This window comes from Eimeria mitis, genomic scaffold (assembly GCF_000499745.2).
Source record: "Eimeria mitis Houghton genomic scaffold, Emh_scaff2642, whole genome shotgun sequence".
NCBI classification, from domain to species: Eukaryota; Apicomplexa; class Conoidasida; order Eucoccidiorida; family Eimeriidae; genus Eimeria; species Eimeria mitis.
Genome location: NW_013570984.1, coordinates 1 through 1,326, shown reverse-complemented (window position 1 = coordinate 1,326; position 1,326 = coordinate 1). Strand labels below are relative to the sequence as shown.

Here is a 1,326-nt window from a genome sequence, read left to right as displayed (position 1 = left end):
GCCGCAAAGACACAGTCTGCGCATACAAATACAAGCAACACAACAGCAACAGCAGCAGCAGCAGCAGCTGGCGAGAAGAGGTATACGGCGGGGGTGTTGCATGCAGCCAAAGACAGCAGCTGCCTATACACCGCAAATATGCAGCAGCAGCTCAGCAGCAGCAGCGACGTCACCTCTTTGCCTTCTAGTGACTGCAGCGGATACAGCAGCTACAGCAGCAGCTACAGCAGCAGCTACAGCAGCAGCAGCAGCAGCTACAGCAGCAGCAGCAGCAGCAGCAGCAACACTGCTGATATTTCTTTGCTGGTGTCTCCAGATTTAAAGTGCACTCGAGCTGATGCTGAAGACCATCCGCTGCTGCAGGAGACGCCGCAGCTGCTGCAGCAGCAGCAACAGCAGCAGCAGCAGCAGCAGCAGCAGCAGCAACAGCAGCAGCAGCAAACATCATCGCGGCAGCAGCGAATTTCTAGCTATCGCCCTTCTGGGCCCTCCAGCCTATTCCGCAGACGCACGAGGATCAACAACAACAACAGCAGCAGCAGCAGCAGCAGCAGCAGCAGCAGTAGCAGCAGCAGCAGCAGCAGCAGCAGCAGCAGTGACAGCAGCAGCGATCCTGAGAAGGGTAAACATCTCGTTGTTATAAACAACACAAAAAGAAGAGGAAAAGCAGCAGCAGTTCAGACGCTTAGGCGGCAGCAATCAAGCCTCAAACACACCAGCAGCAGCAGCAGCAGCAGCAGCAGCAGCAGCAGCAGCAGCAGCAGCAGCAGCAAACACTTCACTGTACACTTTGACGATGGAGCGCTAGACAGCGGGTTGCTGTCGGTTGGTAGCCGTGGGGTGTATGCGCACCGTTCGGGTGTATCTGCAGCTCGGAGAAGCAGCAGAAATATAAATATAAATGAAGACAATCACTTTATTTATAATTCTCGTCGCCAGCCTCGGTATGAATCTACCTTACGGCGGCAGCAACGCATGCAGCAGCAGCAGCAGCAGCAGCAGCAGGGGTTTGCAGCAGTAGGAGACGGTGCAGCAGGAGAAGAAACAGAAACCACACCATCAGCAGCAGCAGCAGCAGCAGCAGCAGCAGCAGCAGCAGCAGAGCTAAGCAGGAAGCAGCGTCTAGCTGAGCCTATGCGTCGCCGGCTGCTGCAGCAATACACTATACACCTCAACCGGCTGCATGCAGCAAAAGAAGAAGCAAAGAAAGCAGAAGAAACTGCAGCAGCACTGCACCCCAGGCTGGTGCATATTGTTATGGAGGGGGCTAAACTAAAGGCGCTACAGTCAAGCAGGTATATATACATATATATATATATATATATA

The 1,326-nt window shown here is 53.9% G+C and overlaps 1 protein-coding gene across 1 annotated transcript in view; it reads left to right on the top strand.

The window, feature by feature from the left end:
* EMH_0056720 (uncharacterized protein) overlaps positions 1-1,021 on the top strand; it is a gene marked incomplete at both ends in the record, with an annotated part of 4,033 nt that extends 3,012 nt beyond the window's left edge. The window contains 2 exon segments of the mRNA XM_013497388.1: positions 16-842; positions 940-1,021. Coding sequence (XP_013352842.1) covers positions 16-842; positions 940-1,021 — 909 coding nt within the window.
* Between the last annotated feature and the right edge of the window lie 305 nt (positions 1,022-1,326).